This window comes from Cylas formicarius, unplaced genomic scaffold, assembly GCF_029955315.1.
Source record: "Cylas formicarius isolate icCylForm1 unplaced genomic scaffold, icCylForm1.1 PGA_scaffold_4__25_contigs__length_36172078, whole genome shotgun sequence".
NCBI lineage: Eukaryota > Metazoa > Arthropoda > Insecta > Coleoptera > Brentidae > Cylas > Cylas formicarius.
Window position 1 is genome coordinate 19,463,636 of NW_026844334.1, and position 23,959 is coordinate 19,487,594.

At 32.4% G+C, this 23,959-nt stretch overlaps 1 protein-coding gene across 3 annotated transcripts in view; it reads right to left on the reverse strand.

The window, feature by feature from the left end:
- The window catches only part of LOC132701227 (EGFR adapter protein-like), a 148,565-nt gene that overhangs the window by 51,243 nt on the left and 73,363 nt on the right, over positions 1–23,959 (reverse strand). Inside the window, exon 1 of one of the 3 annotated variants that reach the window (XM_060669002.1) lies at positions 9,402–9,650. The exons of 1 other annotated variant lie outside the window; for it this stretch is intronic. Coding sequence is in view for 1 of the 2 variants with exons in the window: in XM_060669000.1 (XP_060524983.1) it covers positions 9,268–9,456 (189 nt within the window). In the remaining variant the exon portion in view is untranslated. Of the gene's footprint in view, positions 1–9,267; positions 9,651–23,959 lie in introns of those variants that run through there. One more of the 3 variants, XM_060669000.1, reaches the window with a different exon arrangement.

The following is a 23,959-nucleotide window of genomic DNA, read 5'->3' on the forward strand; positions in this document are numbered from 1 at the left end:
TGAATGGGCAATGCTCGAAGTTAAGTTTTTTTATCCGACTTTTGTTTTTAATGAAACCACCATTATTTTTCTTGTGAATGTCGTATTGAATATTACCTTTTTTGTAAAGCCTCTGCTATTGCTCTTTAATACAGTGTATTGCAAGTTACTTTTACCGGTGTAAGTTCGAAAGTGGAACTAGGAACCTATATTACAGGTCGAACGTTTTGGCAACGCAGCTCGAATGAATTCGGATTCATTTAAACTTTCTGAGCCGAAGTTAATTCACAATGACTCATTTGAGAGGTATGGGCTTCTGATTTTTATTGCGGCTTAAAAATATCGTGTCCAGCAACCGGTCAATTAGGAACAATTTTCGACGTCGAAGAATATGCAGGAATTTTAAGAATTTGAAAAATCTTGAGGCGAAATAGGTATATGTTCGCCGGGTGGGTGTGTTTGGTAATGTCAATAAAATTTTGGTGTTATTTTAATAATCGTCGTCGAAATTCTAATGTTTATGAAGTGTATTTTGGTTTTAGATTGACACGTTATCAGAGATTATTTTGATAATATAGTATTTCGCTTTTGGCAGCTGTTTCTCTATAGCAGAAAACTTACGGGATTTCTAATACAAGGTAAGTGGAGTTATTTCGCATTTAGATCGTTCATGTCTTTTTTTATTATTTGGATACCATATTTTTTATATAGTCCAAGATGCTATGTTTTATCATAAAATAAAACAATTTTCTAATTTAATATGGTAATCACAGCTATGGTGTTAAAGAAAAGCCCGTGTTTCATTCAAGTCATATCATGACTGGCCGTGCTGTCAATGTGCAAGGATATCATTGACAGATTTTAATTCTAATTTAACTAGCAAATGTTCATATAGATACCATGCATCATTGAAAATGCCTCAACACTAGAATTTTTTGAAAACCATAACTATATATAAATATAGAATAAACATAAGTACGCCACATAATTTGACTGAAAAATGTCTTCCTCTAAATACGTTGAATATTTCTTAAAAATCAATTTTGCTCTATCTAGTTTAGAACTAAGTTTTTTCTTTCAAAAAACATTTTAAATACTACAAAAAATCAGAAAATTTTACAAGTAATACCTTCTGCTGGGTTCTTCATATGACAGAACATGCTATTATTTGCTGGTCATTTAGACTTTATTAAATGGCAGTTTTCAGTCCTGAAAAATATCTAGAACTTTGCTTGTATTCTTGCGAGTTCTCAAGATATACCTAGCAGTTTTTGAGTTTCGGTTCATTTTTATCTATACTATGAAAAGCACTATGCCACCCTTCGAAATCATTACATTACTTTACATTTGTTCTGTTTTAGCTGCAGGTACAAATATATAACTGGCGAATTGATGGATGATGGACAATTCGATTATACACATTTTGTCTGATAATGTACAAATAACACGAAAATTAAATTTTACCACCAGTCATGATCTAGAAGGTGGAAACACGAACCGCAATCAAAGAATTTAATAAGGGTTTAATAAGTGTTACGAACTCGTCCGAAAAGTTCATCACGAGCTTGAAGGCCAGAAATTTGTATAAAGTTGCGGGGTTGAAAACGTGTCAAGGGGAAGAACTGACGCCCTCTTCTCTAAGAAATTAAATTAAATTTGAAGTTTAATAACATAAACAAATTTCCAAATAACTGTTTAAAACACAATGTGACATTTAAAAGCGCTTTAGGGGGAGCAATAACGAAAGATAATGCTAACTGTTTTGATAATAAGTTATAATGTAATTAAAGCGCATATGCAAATGGTTATTAAGACTAGAAAAAATAACATTATAAGAAAAATAGCATATTATGCAACAATTTTTTTAAACTACACTTTAGTATAAACGTGTTGCATACACGCATATAGCACAGAACATAACACATGCAGAATTATCAAAACTGACAAACTTCAAAATCGCTCTCAATCTGTGACTGAAGTACCCAAAAGTCCGAATTGGCTCACAACTGCGGGTAACGATGCTGGCGACTTAAAGTGACACGCTGCACAATTGATCTTACTCTAAAATAGCCAATTATATACTGATCAGAAGAGCCTTTCTGGCACTTTTGTCACAGGTCTGAGAACGATTGAATGTTTTCGATAGATTATTTGAAGTTTGTCAGTTCTGCAAAAAGATACCTAAAAAGTAAGGGTCGTCCGCTGGTGTCAAAACCAAAAGGGCGTTTATCAAATTCAAACGCAATTTTTATAAAAACATTTCTATTTCTGATGTATTATTGAATTGGTTGGAAACAATAAGTTAAGTACGACTTCAATACCGGGTACTAAATAGCCATTTTCCTACTTTTTCTAAATTGAAATATGTAATGTTTTTTTTTCAAAATTATTCCGAAACTTATGTTTAGTTTTCATATAACAATTGAAAAATATACAAGTTTATATAACTGAGTAGGTAATTAAGATTTAAGGTTCGGATAAAACAATAAATAATTTTTTTGATATTTTTTACATTTCACTGTCGTTTTATTGAAAAAAGCCTACATACCTAAAAAAACTAAAACGTTTAAAAATATTTTGTTTTTATAATCTAATTCTGATTCATTTTTCTATGATAACTTTGTATAAAATTATATTTAGAAATAGAAAATTATATTTATCTCAGCGAGAAACTTCTTCATTATGCCAACCGAACAATAGCTATAGAAGTTATTCCTGCTGAAAGCACTATTTATTTTTAAAAGCGAACAGACAGATGTAATTTACATGCTCTGTACGTTTAGTAAGGAAGTACGCCACATTTATCTGGCGAATGGAGATTTGTGTGTATTTACATCCGGCCCATGCATAGCTTACTGTTTAATTTTTTGTCTGTAATGGGTTCGATGTTTTGCGCTTCCATTCGAAATATTTCCTTGCGTGATTTTTATGTTACACAAGATTTTAAAATAGGTATTATCTGAAATTAGCAAATATTTACTACGCTCGAGTTGCTCTACGCCCGATTGTAACCATGATAAATTAATTTGAAGTTGCGTTACATAATATAACGATTCCCTTTCTTCGACTCGATAGGAAATGCAATCAATGTTGTCCTCAATACCATCTACCATATACTTGTAACCATAATCATAGATCGAGACTAACAAAAGCTTATATTAAACAAATTTGAAATAGCAGATAAAAATGGACATAGTAACGCATGCGTGGTTATATATCATCCATTGGCATTAGCGGAGCTCGAGTTTAAAGGAGTATCTGAAGAAGTTTTTATAATCAATGTTTCAAATATCTATCGAAACTCGTAACTAAAGAACCGGAAATGTGGAACTGGCTAGCTACAGTGTTTAATGAAGATGACATTTTATAGTGATACCTTGCACACGACAGTTATCTATAATTGTGTACTTTAGAGTAAGGAGTAGAAAAAATGATAAACAGTGCATTTTTATTTTTTCCTTACAGGCATCGATGCCTGATTGAAGTATTGTCGGTAATTACTTATAACTGATAACTGACAAGGTATTTTATAATAACTAAGTTAAGCACAATTTTATTGTGTCTTAAAATATTTCTCACGATTCCTAAAGAGATTAAAAAAGAATTTTCGAAGCGTTCCAAGTGCGTTGCATTTACTTTACCCGCTAAAATAAACATTTAATAGGAAGGCATTAATCTTTCTACTAGCGCTACTGCTTAAAATAAAAGTCCATATAGGACTTTAAAACTGTCAACGGTGTCTCGAGAAATACACAAGCACATCGAAATTGTTAACATTAACGGTTATTCCGGTATTAAGTAAATATTTAATGCAGTTACATATGATTTATAACATACAACAGCAACTATATTTGATCTGTCTACGTTCAACAAACGCTTGGAAGTTTGTTGGACATATCAGAAGCAGAGCCGACAAACAAATATTAGACGTGGTAGTAGTTTGTTTGTGCCGTATTCCAAAAGGTTAATGTATTGCGTACGCAGCCTTATTCAGACAAAAATACCTTTAATAGTTAATGCTTTGAATGAATAGTATACGGCACAATTTGCATTTAATTTCTTAAGTTTGAAAACACTATATATTATTGTTTCGTTATGTTTTAATTTATTTGATCTTCAAAAGAAAAATACACCTAAAGTGATTAAGGTTTTCGCGACCAGCGTTTGAACTGTAAGTGTTTTTGTTCGGGTTTAATGGCCATCGTTGTGTGGAATTTCTTCCTGACGTTTCCCTAGCACGAGCGGCTAGCTTCTTCTGAGGTGCTTCCATCTCCGATGTTGGATGCAAGTCAAAAAAGAGGAATCATGACAACCTTAACAGAACCTGCCCGGAGGATCTGTGATCCACAACACCTGGAAGCAGAACTAGATCACCTCAAAAAAGCCTTCCAATCAAATGGATACGGGATATCTGATATCGATAAGGCTATGAGGCCCAGAACTGCCTCACGACAAGACCCGGGTGAACAACTAACGGTTGCGAGTGCTTATCTACCTTTTATTCCTCGAGTGACAGACAGGATCGGAAAAATATTGAAAAAGCATAATATTAACACAATATTTAAACCAACAAGGAAAATACAACAAACGCTAAGATCAGCCAAGGACAAGAGAGATCCACTGTCAGTCGCCGGAGTCTACCGCATACCATTCACCTGTGGAAAGTTGTACGTTGGAATGACAAAAAGTTCTGTCGCAACCAGGATAAAGGAACATCAGACAAACTGCAGACTGGGACAAACGGACAAATCGGCAGTAGCGGAACACGCGCTCAGTGAAGGGGATCAGAACATTCCTTTTTGGGGAAGCCAGGCTTCTTGCGCCTACTTCGAGCTATCATGCCCGCCTCGTACGAGAAGCAATAGAAATCCATAAACATACAAATAATTTCAATAGAAAAGAAGAGACACTGCAGCTCAAATAAATTTGGCACCCCATCTTAAGGAACACAAGGACAGCCCCGGTATTCACAACCACTCATGCGTTAAAATGCCCCGCCCCCTCCCCTCCACGATTCCCCAGTCATAAATGCAAGTTTCGGCCGGGAGCGCGTCAGAAGAAGCTAGCTGCTCGTGCTAGCGAAACGTCAGGAAGAAATTCCACTCAACGACGGCCATTAAGCCCGAACAAAAACACTTACAGTTCAAAAATACACCTCTACGACAAATTCAAATGCCCCATAATACGAAAATTTACTAGCCTCACATGTATACTACGTACCTTGAATAATAGCTAGATGTTGATTACATTGTGATCTAAAAGAAGTGATTTATTAATGGGACATCCTATAACGCTAAGTAGAATTAAATAGCAAATATAGTCCTGTATCAAATCACATTACAAGTTATAGAATTAAAATGTCGCTTTCCTCCTTAATACTTCAGGTGGTTGAAGAAAATATTAATGCAGACTTCAACTCTTTATATTAATAAATAAAACATAAAAATTGATCCAACATCCTAACAAAAATTTAATGAACACAATAATAAATAAGTTAAAGCATCACTATATTCAAAATAATCAAACCAGAGCTTCGTTCGGTTTAATTTGGGTATGTATTTGCTTTAATTTTTATATTTGTTCTTGGCCTTTTAAAAACTAATCTAATTGAAATAATATCATACAGCTGGGCAACACTTTCAGTTGATCTGTTGTATGAACCGATAGAAAATATTTTTTTCTCTTGCTTTAAATTGGGACACTTCAATCAGGTAAATATAATTATAGACTGTTGACAATTGATTTTTGCAAAAATTTGGTAAATTTTATGATTTGTGTTATTTAGTTTGTTCATTTTCTGCGAATTGCATGACAGTTTAAATTTTTTTTTTAGAAAAGTCCTAAAAGTTTAGAGAGCATATTATATTTTTTAAAGTGGCCCAATTCGTAGACTCATCTATTTTTCTATCATTCTACAAATGCTTTGTTAGTGTTGTTTTGTAAATTTTATAAATAAACAAAAGTGAAAGAAAAATGACAAATCTAACTAAATATTATTGATATATCGAAAAAGAGGAAACGACAACAACTTGGATTGTGTTAGCAAATAAAATTACGGTTTATACCTGCTTCATCTGGCGGGTCCCTTGTAACATGATGTTAATGGATTACTTTGGTGTGAGTTGTTCGGCAAATGTCTGTTTTTTAGTTTTATAGCTCTTGGATTGGACAATTTAAAAATCGAAAATTTATTGACCCAATCAAAAGTTTTTTTTTAATCTAAATTGCTGTAAGGATATTAATAAAATGATGTATGTGTTATATGGTTGTATTTTGTGTAAAATATTAATAATTGATCATTCATCCTAATTACATCACTTTGAAAATGAAGACCCGGTATATCGCTTTGGCGTGTTTAGATTGCATTTTTTGGAGGTACTTTACATTAATAAGTTGCAGGAAAACAATATTAAGCACATCCGTGGCATTCCCAATTCAATTCATACGGTCTTAATAATGTACCAGGTATCTCAATTATTCTCAGAACGCAAACTTTGCAAATTAGAGAGAAAAATGACAATCATCTTGGAGCACTCGGAATGCCGGTATAAAAATTGTTTGGCGTAACGTTCTCCTCTCGACAATGGAATGTATCCTTCAAATATGCTTCTCCTGGCAATTATTGTAAGTTATTAGTATATTCTTTAACGGCGTTTCGCACGAGAAACGTGGAGGTTATTATGAACATCCAACAATTTGCTGGGGGATATAAAATTTGCGTTTGATGTTATTTTATTTCGTGGTAATCCTATTCGAAAGTATTTTTTATTTAAGGAAATCTTTATTATTTAGTTTTGGTTAGATTTTTTATCACTAAAAAAAATGCAGTCAAAAATGAAACAATTTTTTTTCAACTCTAAATCACATCATTTTATCTTTTTTGCCGTTTAAAATTAATTTGTGTAAAAAAATGAACTAAATTCAAATTTAACACTAAAGAAAGAACCTCTAAAAAGCCATTTACGTTAGGTTTTTCCGAAACAACTTGTACTGCTAAAAATATCAACCCAAAATGCAACAATCAAGAATAATTTTGTAAAATTGAGCACCACTGCAAACGAACTTATTCAACTTTTGTATTTTGTATTTTCTGAAATATGATAGTGACCAAATTAACGGACCATACACATTTGTATATGTATGAATGTATATATGAATATGCAAAATAAATTAGGTTAGATAAGGAAGTAAATGAGAACATGAATGTGTAAACCAATAGATAAGGTAAGATTTATTTCATAAGAATTTGGATTGATAGTTTTAGTTATTTTGCTGATATATTAAAACCACCATCAAACTAACCAAAACTAACACAGAACGGTAAATTATTAACCAGGAGATTTGTATGTATTTTGCATTACTCTGGTTTTCGAAATATTTGACATTTACAGTGTCCCAAGGTATATTCTAATCTGAAAACTGTAGACTAAAACTATATTAATTACGCGCCAGTTTTATATCGAAGTTACCTAACGACAACAGCATAACAAAATATCTAGTTCCATCGTGTAAATTGATTTTATTTTGAACATAAATAATTCTGTGGGTAATTTTTATATATAATTGTCGTATTTCTGATATTAATTGAATAAAGGAGTGCATTAAGTATTGAAACATAAATTTTAGAAAACATGGAAATATTCACAAAATATGTAATTGATACTCGAAACGTTTTCTTCGGTTGTAAATATTTAAATATAATGTAACCATTAACATGGTCATTATTTGTACCGTAATACAAAACTCTTTAGTTCACCCCGAGGTGAGGGTAGCCCTTAATGGCAAATGAATGTTTGCCAAATACACCATTTACTTTGGGGCTTTTAAATGCTTTTAAAAGCACAACAATTAATCCGTTGATGTGTTTTCGACATGGAATTGAATCCGTTGCCTTTTTGCAGGTACTCTTAGCAAAAATTTTAGTATGAAGAACCATTTTTGCTGAAAAAAATGTTATTTGTCAAAATATACAACATCAAAACAATTTGAAGTGGTGTAATACATTTGAAAAAACGCTCCCAAACAGGAAATAAGCTACGCAAATTAAAATATTTTTCTGCATCGGCCTTCATTTTAAGTAAACTTGCACGGTACTTTTTGCGTTTAAGTAGAACTTTATGAATTAATTACTATTAATAAAGCCCATATTAGAAAATGAATACAATCTGCAATGACATTTATAGTGAAAATGACCTTAATTTTTAGAATTAAACACAAGAAACAAAAAAAACTTCTACACGCTTCTGTACTACTATACTATTACTTTGGAAATTTCCTGGATTTCTCCTACATCGGTGGTTATTAAATCGAAATTTCTGACGTTTCGCCAATCATCACAAAGTTCGATTCAGGGCTAAACTGAATATGTTTCAATCAGTTTAGCCGTCAATAAGCTAACAGGATGATTGGCAAAACATCAGCAAGTTCGATTTATCAACAAACAATGCGAGAGGAAACCGGAAGATTTGTAAATAATATAGAAATAATTTTTTTTTCTAATTTAAAATGGCATGCTTTTCTTGAACATGAAAAAACAATCAGAAAATGAAATATCAAACCTGCTTTTACTTAAATCGTTCTCAAAAACGCCGGTAAAGGTAAGCTCGTTGACCCCACCATTTTTATCTTATAAACATTTTAAATTTATTAAGTCGTTATGCCAACGTGAATGTAAAACGTAGACAACTTTTCCTATAGAGGAATTGATAACTGCAAAACTACTTTTCATTTATAACAAAACTCGTCCGCAAAATTAAAAACTTTGTTTTACCAACTTTTTCTGTTGATTGAATATAATAATGATTGATAAACCGTGGGGAAAAATGCAATTCTTCTACTTCCTAGTTATTTCAATATTGCAGAATTTGTAAACTGAAAAGTTACAGTTTGAGGTAAGGAAAACCCGGTTAAGAAGGCCAAAGGTATTTTTCTACAGATCGGCCACCTGCTTCATTATATTAAGTGAAAGTATCGGCGGGTTTGGGATCTTGCCTTAAGTGCCTGTCTACGCCAACCTAAACGGTTGTTTAAATCTCAGTGTTGCAAAAATTGTTAGCTAATTATAGTTTAGAAGCAAAACTAATTTTGCACGCATAAATAATTCCTGTTGAATTGCGGTTAACATTGTTGTACGGCATTGACGAAATCCTTTGATACGAAGTAAATTTGAAACAAGATGTTGTACAGCATAAGTTTCAACGTTGGAATTAGTTAGTATTTTCATGCACAGTATATAAAATCCATCAAATCCGTTCTACATATGGCCAATGACCCTGATATGATTACTACCTCTAGTTTTTGAGTATGTCCGCATCTATTACAGCAATACGATAGATATTCCGGTACAGCTGGCATAATTTTAAGACCGTCACGATTTCCCGAGTGCTCGTTGTTCAGTTTCCTGTAGCTCACTTTAATATTACCTCCGTTCTGTCCGATTTTACTCAGTCTCCCCATTATATTCAACACCGCATGCATTAAAAGTATTTATATCACTATCACATCCATCGCGAACTGGCACTGATGTTTAGAGGATGTCACAAAAACCATCAAAACCAATTGCGTCATGGCGCCCGAACATCCGTCGGTTTTTTTATATATCGGAAAATCATTGTTAAAAGGCACTCGATAGATGGAACGGTACTCGAAGTACTGACGGACATGTTACGGTGTTCAAGCCAGCTATCCGAGTCTCGAGGGTCAGGTATTCTTGCAGACACAGCAGCTGGGAGAGAGGGACGCACTTAGCGTTTGGGAAAGTGGGTACTATTTTTGGCTTTAAAGCTTTTAATTATCAAGGTGTTTATTCAGTTTGCTCCTCCATTTAAAAAAATTTTTATGGGCGTAAAATTATTTTGAATACGACAGGAAACTAATAAATATACGCCTCACTCCGCAGTGTATGTTTTAAAATCATATGACCGGGATCAAACATATTTTTAGCATCAAGATTATTCAATCCGCTAATAATGAGATGTTAACTACCAAATCCGATTTCTGGTCAAACTAATTTATCCTAGGCCAAATCCGTTTATAAGAATCGAGGAAAGCATCAAAGAATAACCAAAGCTAAGCTAATATTAGTCTTTCCTGAGACAAACGGGTTTATGATAGCCGTATATTAAATACAATGGCAACTTTGGTCAGCTTGAATTGGTTTTTTTCATTTCCTTCCAACGGAATTAATGTTATGAAGGAATAAAAGTTAAGCTTCCAGTGCAATAGGACTTTCGAGGCGAATCGAAGTTCTCTCACCACGCTTTAATTATGGGCAAATATTTGCTTTAGTCAATTTTCTGTGGTAAAGAATAATGAAGAATTTAATGAACATTATCATTATTATAAATTATTATTAATTTTCTTAAATCTGAATCTAGATCTAATTCTCCGATGGATTCAGAAATTGATGCAAGGAAACAAGCAACACTCAAAACTCTTGAAAATAATAATTTGTTTATAATACAAGAAGGAATCAATAGTCCCAATTTAGAATACAAGTATATCACACAACAGTTCGTTATTATATTTTCATAAATGAAACAACAGCGCTAAAATAAAAAAATCAATTCTCTAAAGCAAAATTATTCACCCACTGAATCTGATTTACTTTAATATGACCAAATTTTTTATATCTACAACGTAGAATGTACTTTTCAAATATTTATCGGATGTACGATGCACACGTGTAGTCCGCCTCTGTCTTGCTAGCAGAGCCTCGAAAGGAATGTTGTCATCGTTCAGCAAAGAGAAGTCGATACTTTTACATCCGCCGGTAAATGATTATCACTATTACTATGGTCTCCTGCAGGAATGTTATACATTTTTTGAAGTCGATTACTTGCACAAATTTGCAACAATAAGTGGACAAACATGTGTATGCAAATATATGTGTAACTTTTTCAGTCATTCTCTTAATTAAATTCTTATTTATTGCATCAACTTGGTGGTCCTTCATTCCACAATACTGACATGATCTATATCAACTAATGACCCATTTTGTCTCTACTATTTTTTTGCACTTCGGAATTACATTGATCTATTAGCAGTAAACCAGAAGCATTGCACAAAAAAAGGAACTGGAAAACAATTTTAAAAAGATCATAGCTACTTATATCTTAACATATTATGATACATATTGAATATATCAGTTCATTAACATGAATAAAAATCTACTTCGGCTAATTATCTTTGACTACTAAATTGATTATAAAGAAAAGTTTTATATTTTTTTCTAAAAGATGTCGGCATCAGTTTCTGTACGTTATTGTATGTACGTTATACCATTTGCAAGCATAGTAGGAAAACGATCTATCAAACAATTCTTTACGATGCGGGGGAGGAGAAATAAGACCCCTTTATCGAAGATTCAAATTGTGGACATCAGTTTAGTATTTTATTTTATTTTTTACTTTATTTTTAAAAAGTCACGAGTGGGATAAATGTTTTTTAAACTCATATAGGCTTTTTGAATGTTACGTGCGGCTTGAAACACAAATCACTATCAAAGTTTAGTCCCAAATTTCGCGCGCATTCAGAGCAAATTAAATGTTGATCTTTAACACTTATTCGAAAGTAAGATTTGCTAGCATTTATCTCGAGTTGATGCTCTTCAACCCGCTTGATATCTTTGTCTTTAATTTGGATTACCTGCTGGAAATTTTCCGTAAAAAATGAAAAATATATTTCGGTATCATCAGCACAGGAATGAATTTTGCAGTCTTGTAAACAACTACTCAAATTGCATGTATAGATATTAAAATGGAGAGGCCCTAATTTTGAGCCTTGGGGTACTTCACACGGAATAGAAACATTTTGACTCTCCTTTAGATGTTTCAACAAACTGAAATCGGTCAGTACAATAACTACGCACAAAACTGCAGCACTTGAAAAACCTAGGTACCATCCATCAAAATTTTTAAAATATTTAAAGAAACCCGATAAAATGTCTTTAACCGTGAAGTTAATAAACAATTAAGAATGATTATAGAATATTAGTTTACAGCCACAACTACCCTACAATCAAACAAACAAAATTTAAGGGCTAAAATTCATTTACAAGAACACAAAAATACTAAAAAAGCTAAAAAATAGACAGAAATGGCACCTAATTCTAGGCGTTTGCGGTTTGCATTTTATAGTAATTGTGTCGGTGTTTCCGCTGAGCAATCTGAGATTTACACTTCTCTTAGGTTTCCTACACCTTATGAAATCGATTGTACTGTCAAAAGGAAAATTGAAGGCAAACACTTCATACCTTAAAGAATGTATCAGCGAATATATGAATTGAATAACCACTTTTAAAATGCCTGACAAGTTCCGAACAGGGTCAAGAAGACGTTTTCCAAAAAACAAATGAAATTCTTCAATAACCACCGATGGACGGTAAGACGGAAAATTTATTGGCCTTTGAAAACTTAATATCCATCATCGCAATTTGTAATACAATTTAATTACATGTGCCCAATTCAATATTTGAGCAGAGATTATGGGACCACTTTCGTGGGGATTAAATTGGTTTTATGTGAAATAAACTTTACTATCTCGGTCGTAAATAATTCCTCTAGTCACATACTGCAATCCGGAAACTTTGTTGTGTTAATAAAAAGGATCATTTATATGGTCTCCAGTGATAAAATTCAGCATATAAACTTGTTCGCCCCTAGTGGCCAACAGCCATTTCATTTCAGCCGATAAGAACTTCACATTTGAATCGTCTAAAGGAACAAATAAATTTTCAGCGAGTTGTGAGACCGTTGTATTTATATCACATTTGTCGATGAGATTAGGGCGTCGCTGCAGACGTCGATGTTTTACAAAGACGGTAAAATATAAAGAAAATTGTTTAACGAAAACGTGCCTAGAGGTACAAGTGAGTTGATATGAAGGCAATTCGATAGACTTTGAACGGTGGCTGGCGATTTATAACTTCGCTGTTTGCTATGAAATATCCATTCAAAAAATAATAAACTGCCCAGTGCAATAAAACTGAATCACTCACTATTCAAGAATTCATAACCACAATAAAATGTTGGGAGGTTTTAGGTAACGCCTATCATCCAACTTACAGTTCTGTTAATTGACTTTAATTGACTACTACTACTACTAATTATAGTGGCAGATCCATGTTTGGAAGACTGGTAGTTTGTTAAAATAACACAAAAATTTCGGTCAATTGTCTTTACTGGGGTCTCTCTTTCGGAACTATGAATCTTCAAATGGGAGCAACGGAATCCGTATTTTTACATATGCTATAAAGAAAGCAACAATTTTTTCTACTGCCGTGTGTAAAATACCCAATGCGGGAAGCGTCACTTTACCACGTCAGTTTCGTTTCCCACGGATTCGAGCCACTTCGGACATTTCCGGGATTTTACCGCACGGGTTTGGAAGCAATCGGATGTTTTCACAGATATTACCGCACGGTTTGAATTTTGACGTTTGTCAATTCTGACGGTCATGTCAAAAACTAACGGTCATAGAAAAAGTATAGTATGCAACACGTTCGGTAAACATTTTAAGTCACTCGTTTAGAAAACATTGCTCCGCCGTTTCAAATAAACTCGTGAGTCAAATGCCGTTTACCGCAATTGTTGCATAATATACTATTATTTATGAAGTTGTTGTAATTTGCGCTTTACTTTTCTGCTACACAGACAGACTGACTTGATCATATGGTATTCAATTTAATTTTCAAAATGTTTTGTTGTACCATTTTGGCGTTGGCGTTTGTTACATTGAAATATTTCGATATTTTAAAGCTTTCACAAAAGGCTTTTGAGAATAATCAATTAATCCTAATCACAATTAGGAAGATTTGAAACCAATATCTATTGAAAAAATACTGTTCACTTGTTTGTATCTATCTCTCGAACCAATATGTTTTATAATATAAATATTAAGTAGTAAGTAAGTATAATATAAATAAAAATGAAAATAAATCTTCTATAATAAATATTATGCAGCAAGTTTGACAAACCCCACTTTAGTCACGAGTTTTATAATTATGTACTATAATTTTTCTATCACCATTACTTTTTGGGTACATTTTTGTACAACAACATGAATAGATTCACACAGTGAAATGTGATGTAGCCATCAGAAGTGACAAAAGTCAAAATATCATTATTCTTTCAAATCTACTGAGAACATCTCTTAAAGTGACACTTAAAATAAATATTTGAGTATTTTAGAGTATGGAGTAAATTGATATAATGCATGATGTGGTATAATATATAAATTTTATAAAATACATACTTATACCAAAACATTGCAGATTCTGGGCAAAAACCAACTGCAATTAGTTAGCCACCACTTGATTAAATAGCCATAATCAACGAATCGGCCATCAAAGGTAGACTGGTTTACTCCTATTTACGCTTAAAAAATCAAGTTTACCTGTTAGAAGCATTTTAATGTGCCACTTATCCATGATAGAAATAACTTAAAGTTGATCGATTAAAACAAGTGTAATGTACTAATGCCGTTTCGAATAGTTAATGTGCAGTGAATACTATATTATCCAGTTACTGTTCGAAATATTTTCTTCGTTAAACGGCGGAGGAGATGGTATTCCGGCGATTTGGTCATGCGCTTCAAGAATCTTCTAATTTATGTAGACGTATTAACTTTAATCTTGAAACGTGAGCATTTGCATAATAAACTATTCGCTACCCGTTCATTAGCAGGTACTTGATTTGTAGCTGGCCATGTAAATTAAAACCCAAGCTTTTATTTTACTTTGTTTATCTTTGATATCCGTTAATCACTGTAATCACTGGAAGCTATTGGTTATAACACTTCTAAGCGTTATTACAGTTTCATGTTTTTTATATTGAAAACGTAGAATGAGAATGGCAACAAAGTGGTGAAAATGATGACTAAAGGGTAAAGTGTCTCGAGTCGGGTTGAATGAAGTCCGGAATGGATACGCACACTATTATCTCTCGTGTTGGTGAAAGATAAGTAGATTTAGCAAATGGTTTGAATGAAATCTACCTAGTGCTTTGCGACAGTCTACAGGTGTAGTCAGTAGTGGCGTGTTTTTTTCGGGCAATATGGCAGAGGACCGGACTCGTGCCTGAGGACATTCTTCCAGAAAAGAAACTGTTGAAGGAACACAGTTATGACACTTTCATTTTAAAGAGAACTTCCTAATCAAAACGACAACTTAAAAAATAGGTATGGTTGTCAAAGGGTTAATCAAAAGAAACAACTTTTCACATGTCTTTGCCAATTCGACAAAACGATTTTGTTCCACTTAATTTTTTGTAAATATCAACTTGATTCATCCTCTTAGATAGTACAAATAGACCAAAGAAATAAGATTCAATTACATTCTGGAGACATATTATTTTTAAATGACCAGTTTTGGTCATATTGGCCCGTAGAGGATCGTCTTGGAATAAGTAACAAGAAGCCTTAATTTTTTTTTTACAAAACTTCTGGATTGCTCTTGCGTCGGTTTTTGCTTAGTCGAAATTGCTGACGTTTCGCCAATCATCCTTCTTCAGAGCTTGACTGAAACTGCCAATTTCACTCAAGCTCTGAAGAAGCCAACAGGATGATTGCGAAACGTCAGCAATTTCGACTAAGCAAAAACCGACGCAGGAGGAATCCAGAAGCTTTGCAAAAAGCATTACAGTAGCCTGTGGAAGTTTCTTTGAAAAATTAACCTTAATTTTATTGTCGGTTTATCAAATGCATTTATTTTAATAATATGATAATATCTTAAATTCTAGTTTGTTCTTTTGAGTCTGGGTCTAATGTTTTATTAATTTTCTAATTATTAAATTGACTGATTTTTCTAAGAAACTTCCACAGGCTACTATAAAACTTCTGGATTCCTCCTGAGTCTGTTTTTGATTGGCGAAACGTTAACTAGTTCGACTTAACAAAAACCGACGCAAAAGGAATCCAGAAGTTTCATAAAAAGATTAAATTGTTTCGTCTGGCAAACAAAACTACCACTTCCAATTTTCACTTACAAAATGTCTGCCTAAGCATACCACCAAAATATTGGAGGGTTGGTAATGTAGTAATAAATAGCAATACATCCAATTTATTATACAAAAAATTGAACACTAAATTTAAATAAATATTCATTTTAAACTATATTAAAGCACAAGAAATTGGAGAGCTGATTGAATAATAAATGTTGACAAATAATGTCCACCTAAAAGCTGCATAAAGTGTCAACTTTTCCATTTTCCATGTTATTATTCAATCGTTTTGAAAAGTTTATTTAAAAAAACTTTTATTTGTATTAACACAATTACATGCTCTAAACACAGAATCGGGACTGGTTAAGTTGTATTGTATTATCACAAGACGTCGGAAATAAACCCCGAGATACCCTTAAATCATCTGCGGTAATAATTTATGTGTCATAAGGATCGTTCGGGAAATATGTGGCTGATGCCTCCCTCTAAATGTCTAGCAAGAGAGGAATTAAGCCATAACAAAATATATTAATTACAAGGTGTCAGGCTTTAACCATAATCCTATTCCCAACTCTATAATTAGATCAGTTGGGTAAACAAAAACGTTATGTTCGGGATTAAGTCTTCCACTTTAGATTTCCTCCCTTAATTTGTATGTATATACAATTATAAATTTAAAGTGAAAAGCGAGGGTACCGAAATAGTCATAAAGCTTGTTTGCATTGGAACGAGAAAAGCAAATAAGAGACGGATGTTCTGGCACAAGTGATATCTTCTTTTATTTAGTTGAAATTTGTCCCTTTTTTCAAGTTATCGCGTTATTATAGCGCGCAATCGTGGTGTTTTTTCTTTGTGTATTTAAGCTGAAATTAAGAACTGTGTGGACTGGTTGTTAAAAAGTTGGAATCTTTTTAATTATGTAACTTCCTATCCTATTGTCATTTTAACAGCTGCAAATACGTTTTGAAGCTATTCTAGTACATGCAACACAAGATTAAAAAAACGATTTCTTGAAAAACATATTTTGAAAATATTGATAAAAAATAGAAATAATATTTTGAAAAGTTTGCTACGATACTACACTGAAATTTTTGAAAACTGCTTATTTTTATTAGTATGCCCAGGAACTCAAAAAATATTTTTGGGCAATGTTTGGCATGTTTTGGATATTGATATTTATTCATTGATATACTAGCATTTTGTTAGATTTGGTAATAGAGTTTCTCGGACTCGGTCTATGGCAGAACACTATGAATTTCTGAAGCCTCGGAAATGTGGTTTAGGGGGGCTAAATACATTTCACATACACTGTACCTAACAGCAAACATTGTCCTATTTTGATAGTCATGTTCGAAGAGCGGATCACGATGTCCTTGCTGCTAACTGGCACCATAAGTCTTCCGAACTCACATATACGCCACATTCATATAGTTGTGCTTAGAAGTTTTTTTATTCTTAATATACTTTTACTTACTTATTTACTTAAATATCTACTGCCTTGATATACATGCAGCGACTTTCATATTAATTTATAGATTACCTAAATAAAGGTTGTGGGTTTTGATAAGCCCTAATTGCCCGCATTTTTAAATTTTAAATCAAAAAATTTACGCTGACATATTAAAGATTTCATTCCAAATGAATATAGAAAGCAATGTTTGTTGCTCTTAATCTTTAAAATGAAATAATTAAAAATAAAATGCAATTTACAAATACAATCATTTCTACACAGATGATATGAGACCCCCGAAATAAATTCAAATATTGAAAATCGATCCGTTGGTGAAAAAGCAAAATAACACTTATACCAGAAATAGCACACTACCGCATATTATACGTTGCTAATAGCAAACTTTGTAACAATATCTCACTTTGACAGACGCTGAGAAATTGAGGTTGAATACTTTAAACGTTGAAGCTTGAGATTCAACGCATATTCCCCTTCACAGAATTTTCATTAATATAACAGGAGTTTGAAATTTAATTCTGTGTGCAACATGTTATTAATTACCTAAGGCGTGTCAAACAGAATCTGTGCAGATGCACCAGGGCCATATTGGAAATTTAAGGAAAGTTCCCAACTTCGGGCATCGATCGGATTTTCGTAGAAGGGATCCCTACGATGATTTTTTTTTATGTAGAAAAGTGCCTGTCATTTAATTGAAATTGGGTGGATGGAACTTCGCCGTAAAAAGTTTAGAGTGTGTGCAAAATAACAAATTACTCATTATTTTCTACGGAAAAGTAAAAATCCCTGGATGAAACTTTATGCACACAATATAATTTTTAATCACAATCCCTATTGCTCTAACTACATAGACAATAACAAAATTTGGATTATACATGGCGAATTTTTACATGAAAGTTCGAATCATATTTATTACCTATAGAAAAAGAAAGCAAACTAATTAAAAATTGGTAAATATGTAACACTCAGATTTGTTAAGTATCAGGTATACGTGGGTATGGTCTGTTCATAGATATAAGAAAGTGACCAACTGCTTTTGAATGGGATTATCCAAGGGTGGTCATTCACATACAATGCAACAAGATTATTACCTAAACTTTCGGAATTTAAATTCAGGTAAAATTGTGGTCCGTAATAGAAAAAAATTTTATACCTACCTGTGTTTAATATTCTTTGGTTTGGTATACTACATAGTTTAAGTTTATTAGTAATCATTCTAATTTCGTGTGTAATACAGAGTGTGTTGAATCGTGTGCGAATTATGCAAAATATGTGCGAGTCCAATGTATCTCAGGAGATGCTTCCGCCCAAATGTAGAAAACACTATTCTATTGAGACTAAGGAAGTTATAAACAATGTATATTTGACTCTCATTGAACGTGGTGCCAGCAAGCAAGCATCTTTAAAAGAAACGGCCACATTGACGAAAATTCCATCAACGGTATGGAAAATTGTGAATAATCCCATTTCAGTGATCAAGATATAATACGGCGTAAAATTTACCAGTTATACGAGAAACAAAGCGTGCCTACATTAGATATCTTAATTAGAAGGCTTGAAAAAGATGAAACCGGTGTTAAATGTGGCAGAACTACCTTATGGAAGTGTATTCAACACATGGGTTTTAGATTGAAAAAAATTGACAAAAGGCAAGTTAAAGATTCTTCTCTTTATTACCATGAAGACACCACCGCTGATTGATTTGAAAGTTCTTGTAAAACAAACTAGTTCCAAACATTCCTCCTAATATCGTCATTGTAATGGACAATGCAAGTTATCACACAACACTTCGAACAGTGTTTTCGGAGCGCGAGCATTGAAGATGCCAAGTGAGGTTTTGGACGAAACGTCTGCAGAATTCCAGTCGGATGCAGGATTTCAGTCGGAGTTCAACAAGCGAACGGATGATATCCCGGAATATAATGTCATCATTATATATATATATATATATATATATATATATATATATATATATATATATATATATATATATATATATATATATATATATATATATATATATATATATATATATATATATATATATATATATATAGAAAAAAATTTTATACCTACCTGTGTTTAATATTCTTTGGTTTGGTATACTACATAGTTTAAGTTTATTAGTAATCATTCTAATTTCGTGTGTAATACAGAGTGTGTTGAATCGTGTGCGAATTATGCAAAATATGTGCGAGTCCAATGTATCTCAGGAGATGCTTCCGCCCAAATGTAGAAAACACTATTCTATTGAGACTAAGGAAGTTATAAACAATGTATATTTGACTCTCATTGAACGTGGTGCCAGCAAGCAAGCATCTTTAAAAGAAACGGCCACATTGACGAAAATTCCATCAACGGTATGGAAAATTGTGAATAATCCCATTTCAGTGATCAAGATATAATACGGCGTAAAATTTACCAGTTATACGAGAAACAAAGCGTGCCTACATTAGATATCTTAATTAGAAGGCTTGAAAAAGATGAAACCGGTGTTAAATGTGGCAGAACTACCTTATGGAAGTGTATTCAACACATGGGTTTTAGATTGAAAAAAATTGACAAAAGGCAAGTTAAAGATTCTTCTCTTTATTACCATGAAGACACCACCGCTGATTGATTTGAAAGTTCTTGTAAAACAAACTAGTTCCAAACATTCCTCCTAATATCGTCATTGTAATGGACAATGCAAGTTATCACACAACACTTCGAACAGTGTTTTCGGAGCGCGAGCATTGAAGATGCCAAGTGAGGTTTTGGACGAAACGTCTGCAGAATTCCAGTCGGATGCAGGATTTCAGTCGGAGTTCAACAAGCGAACGGATGATATCCCGGAATATAATGTCATCATTATATATATATATATATATATATATATATATATATATATATATATATATATATATATATATATATATATATATATATATATATATATATATACAGCTTACAGCTTGTCCGGGTCTTTCCTTAATTGGTATAGTTAGTGATTTTCTAATATCTATGAACAGACTTTATCTGTGGCATTTATATTACCTTAAGCCTATATTAAAACTTGGAATACTGAAAGTTTGTCTTATATAAAAGCAATTGGAATTGGACTTTGCAAGATCCCCAAGTATAGTATTTGGTATTTTTGATTAATATAAAAAAGGGTCAAATGGCGTTATTAGGAATACCATTACCAAATTAGGCCGTAAAGACAAATGTGAAAAGTAAGTCACTGTAGAATATGTAATTTAAGTTAAACATTCCCAAAAATGAACGCAATTTAAATAGTTATTATTTTTATAACATATATTTATAATAATTTAATACATTGGCCATGCGTTCCTATTGACGCCGTTGTCCTAAACGGACCGCGTCATGTCATAGTGTGAACAGAACAACTTTCAAAACAGGAAAGGTTTTTTCTAAAAATTATCCAAATGTGTATCCACTCACAAAACTGTATTCTATATACCCTTCGCCAACTTTTTGTACTGCATGCTGGTTGAAATAACTATCTTTTCAGGAAAAAAACTTTTGAAATTTTGAATCAGCGAAGTAATACGAGCATCTGATCCTAGCGTTATGACGCGTGGGATTTTACACTGTTTACATTACACTTTTAAGATCATACAAGGGATTTCATCAAAATGAGTACCTGGACTTATTATGAGTTTGACCCTAATTGGTACAAATACCTTTTTATCAATTATAGTAGATAGACGAGGATTACATTTATCAAAATTAAAACGTTTCATTCAAGATTATAATCCTTTTCACAATTAACTAACACTAACATAAATAATGTTTAAACAACAACAAAACCCAGTATCAATAATCAATAAAAAAATTTCACTTGGTGATCAATTGACGTTCCTTATTGGTTACAAATATTCATTAAAAAACTTTTTCTTGCCTTGTCATTCATTATATTTCAAACCTGACTTAATCACACTGCTCCTTTCTGAAATTGAGAATTTAGATATTGTACATTGTAGGTTCGTGTACACCGTCTGTAAAATAAAACAATCTACTATACGATCTGGAAACCCATAGCAAATACGAAAAAAAGTTTCGTACAAAAGTTTCTCTCTCCTGAAGATTTAAAATATAATTTTGTTGATACAGGTTATCCCAAAATTGTCTCCCACCCCCCTGCATCAACTTGGTGAAAATGAAGGTCAGTTTCTTAAGATAATTTCTACTCGAATTTTGCAAAGTTTAGGCAGTAATTGAGATTATGTCTTTTTTTTTCATATTTTGATTGCCCCATATAAAATTGTGTAGTGATGCTACTAATCCAAATATTGCAACGAAAATTTAACCACAGACTAAGGAGATGATGCACTACTTAATCAGTTTAACAGATGGGCCTTAGCTTATACAGGGTGAAACAAATAGGTGGTGTCGTGGCGAATTCAGTTAACAAAATCTCGAGATTTTCAAATAAAACACCCAATATTTTTTTTCAGATATCAATTGTAGTACAAAAAAAGGTAAGTTTGTAACTTATATTTAATTTTTCCTTATTTTTTGAGATATTCGAGTTTTAAGATAACACTCATATAAATTCTTGTTGAATTTAAAGCTGCCCACATTAGGTCACTTGTTGGCAATATTAGGTATTTTTTAAATAGCAAAGACATGATACTACTTCTTAAAGATATAATGCTCTAGAGATACGAATAAAACCTATTGCTAAAAACACACAATACAGATTTAATAAAACTTCAGAATTCATATTTAAAGAAACATTTAAGAGTTAATATATAGCTTGATTGAAAATACCTAATAACCAAAATAATTAATTAAAGTTTATAGGCTAACTAACCAAGGTAACAAATATGAAGATAGATAAATCTATTAAAAAATAGTTAACTAAAAAAGGTTCGATACTTCGGTCCATAATGTTTAGTTAAATATTTTCCTCTTAAATTGCTCGTTTTATCTGGAATCAAAACAACAAAGAAATATCAAAATATTTAAAAATGTAGTTGGCTAAGACATCACAATCTTTTTTTTGACGCATTAAGGTATAAACAAACTTTGACATTTCTGATTGTTCTTTCATATTTCTATTTCAAAAGTTCATAGTTGTCCAGTTTTTTGTTAGTATATACTTTATCTGTATTTTAGATAAGTTATAGTTTTTTGGTTAGTTATCAAAATATTTAAAAATGTAGTTGGCTAAGACATCACAATCTTTTTTTTGACGCATTAAGGTATAAACAAACTTTGACATTTCTGATTGTTCTTTCATATTTCTATTTCAAAAGTTCATAGTTGTCCAGTTTTTTGTTAGTATATACTTTATCTGTATTTTAGATAAGTTATAGTTTTTTGGTTAACCTGTCAACTTTAATTATCTATTTTTGTTATTAAGTATTTTCAATCAAGCTAGATAATTAACTATTTACTGTTTCTTTAAATATGAATTCTGAAGTTTTATTGAATCTGTTAGAGTCGTTTTTTTCAAAATATCCACGTATTAATGGACACCCTGTATTGTTAACAATACGTTTTATTCGTATATCTGGTGTTATTATATCTTTAAAAGAAGTAGTATCAGGTTTTTGCTATTTAAAAAATACCTAATATTACCAAAGTTACAAACTTACTTTATTTTTTTATCTTAGAATTGATATCTGAATAAAAATTGGTGTTCCATTTGAAAATCTTGAAATTTTGTTAATTGAACTCGCAAACACGGTACCACCTATTTGGGACACCCTGTGTAAGCTGAGGTGCGTCTATGAAATTGATTGGGTAGTTCCTACTTAGTATGTGGTTAAACTTTCGTTGCAATACCTGGATCAGTAGCGTCACAACACAATTTCATATGGGGCCATCAAAATATGAAAAAAACACACCCTCAACTTCTGCCTAAGCTACACAAAATTCGAATAGGAATTTCTTAAGGAAGCAACTTTTATTTTAACCAAGGATTCCAAAAATGTCGAAATATACAGGGTATTCCATTTTTGAGACACCCTGTACCAACAAATTTATGATATTTTAAATCTTTATGCGAGTTTGTACGAAACTTTTTTCGTATCTCCAATGGGTTTCTAGATCGTATAGTGGATCCTTTTATTTGGCACACGCTGTGCATTATTTTGAGAAGTATTGTTTACCCTAAAAATATTTTTTTTCCAATGTAGATTCTGATTAATATTTGCATTACGAGACGTTGTGAGAAAACTCCATAAATTCTTATGTTTGCATGCACCAATTTTGTGCCCTTTCACCAGAGTCATCCGATTATGCATACTTGGTAATCATGATGATCATATTTGTAATTTCCGAATATGTTTAATTCTTTACTTTTAGTAATTGTTGTTGCTTTAAGTCAAAGAGACAATATAATTCGCGGCATCATGCATATTCGATTCCAAACTCCTTGGCTTAATTCGAAGGGCTCGTGTCTATCCACTTAAATTTCGTCTTGCCTTGGATCGCAATTAATGCAATTACCATTAATAAATACCTGCCTCTTGATGTATACAAAGCGTATTACCCCAAGTGCTATTATTAAGGCGAAGAGATTTATACGAGGAATTATTAATAAATTAATGCCTAATTAAAC